General features: G+C 37.7%; 1 protein-coding gene across 1 annotated transcript in view; it reads left to right on the top strand.

Moving 5' to 3' along the window:
- Nucleotides 1–1,881, top strand: part of LOC108241464 (complement C3-like) — a 32,930-nt gene that overhangs the window by 12,267 nt on the left and 18,782 nt on the right. The window contains exons 16-17 of the mRNA XM_017425609.3: nucleotides 715–841; nucleotides 1,569–1,637. Coding sequence (XP_017281098.1) covers nucleotides 715–841; nucleotides 1,569–1,637 — 196 coding nt within the window. The remainder of the gene's footprint in view (nucleotides 1–714; nucleotides 842–1,568; nucleotides 1,638–1,881) is intronic.

Here is a 1,881-nt window from a genome sequence, read left to right as displayed (position 1 = left end):
GGCTATATGGGTAGCATCCACGCTTTGGGAGTGTGGAAGGAGAACCCAGAGGAAACCTATGAGTGCATGTTGAGAAGATGCAAACTCCACACTGAGAGACCACAAACCACAACTAGAATTTGAACCTGCAACCTTCTTGATGTGAGGCAACAGCTCTAACTGTGTTGACATGCCATCCTTGACTGTTTTAATATAAAAATACAAGAAAAACAAAGTGGCAATAACATTTTTTCCTTTTTCTTTTTATACCAAACCCTGGCTTGCCCTGATGGGAGACTGCGGTCCATACTGTAATTACATTTTAGGAAAATACAACATCTAAGCAATGTGAAACCTCTATCAACTGAAAGTTTCAACTTTACTTTGTTTACAGTTGAGGACGTATGTTCATACAAATACAGTTTTTTGTTTGGCTGATCATTTTTGATGTTTGTTGCAACCAGCTAAAATTCAAAATCAATGAAAATTACCTTAGCAATACCTAAGGACATACTGTGCACATGCACTTAAACTATTTAGCTTCGACACCCTCAAACAGAAAGTGGATGTATGCGATTTTAAAAACACAAAAAACAACATTTTAAAGTAAAATTGTTTAGCTATAGTGCATGGCAAAATAAAAGATCCTTTAATAGAAAATGATTTTGTAACTTACTTTGTTCACAGGTCTTGTATGGTTACATTTTTGTACTGAAACACTTCCACTCTGTTTAGATTTGGGACATTGTGGAGCAATATGATAACGGCTGCACAGCAGGTGGAGGGAGCAACAACATGAATGTGTTCCACGATGCTGGACTCATGTTTCAGACTAACTACGGAGGGACGCCCTACAGAACAGGTAACAGTACTAGTTTGTTTTTTCTTTCTCATAAGTAAAATATAGTTGCAGACTGTACATTTCTAGTACTTCAGTGGTGTCCTACATGAATAAATTCACATATTTTATACAGCAAGCATTAACCTTTAATGCTTTAGTTCAACTGTTAGCCTACTTAAACAAGGAATCAAATCAAAAACGGTTCAATGAACAATTAAGTCTCCTTTTACTTCAGCCAGAACTGCACTACATGCATCATTTGTAGCAGAAGCTTCAGCACATTAACCTTAATAAATAGCAAAAATACAGTTAACCCCAGGTTCAAAGGTTCTGAGACTGCACAAAAATGCAGGGCTGGATGAGCCAGAGTTTATTATATATACAGTATATAGGGTATATGGACTTCCCAAAATACACAAAGGAGGAACACCACTCAGACCCATTGTCAGCAGCATAAACTAAGTGATGTATAATGTTTCTAAACAGCTTGCCAATATTTTAGCTCCTCTTGTAGCAAACACACCACATCACACAGCGAACACAACAAAGCACCAAGGATCACAGGGTTACTCAGAGCCCTCCACCACATTAAGGTGGTGATTCTACAGCGAGATCCACTGCAGAGGGGATCTACTTTGTCAGTATTATGTATTCATAATTTTAACAATAACATTTATTGGTGCTATGCGATGAAGTTAACATTTGCTGGGTTTTGGTTAACAGTTGAATTTTTTTTTATTATTTTCAGATATGAAATGTCCTGCTCTCAGGAGGAGAAAACGAGCCAGTACTATAATGGAAGTCAGAACCAGCTTGGGTAAGAGCCATTCCTTCAACAATCCACAGCATGCAAAGCTCCTGAACTCAGAGACTGCTTGATATGGGAGGCCAGGTAAGACATAATTCTGAAATACCGTTCATACACACATATGAAAAGCTCTCATACACACTAGTGAAATGTTGTCCTCTCATACACACATATGAAAACCTCTCATACACACATATGAAAAGCTCTCATACACACTAGTGAAATGTTGTCCTCTCATACACACATATGAAAA

The sequence above is a fragment of the Kryptolebias marmoratus genome, linkage group LG3 (assembly GCF_001649575.2).
Source record: "Kryptolebias marmoratus isolate JLee-2015 linkage group LG3, ASM164957v2, whole genome shotgun sequence".
Classification (NCBI taxonomy): Eukaryota; Metazoa; Chordata; class Actinopteri; order Cyprinodontiformes; family Rivulidae; genus Kryptolebias; species Kryptolebias marmoratus.
Note: the sequence above shows the minus strand (reverse complement) of the source record. Positions and strands in the feature narration are given on the sequence as shown.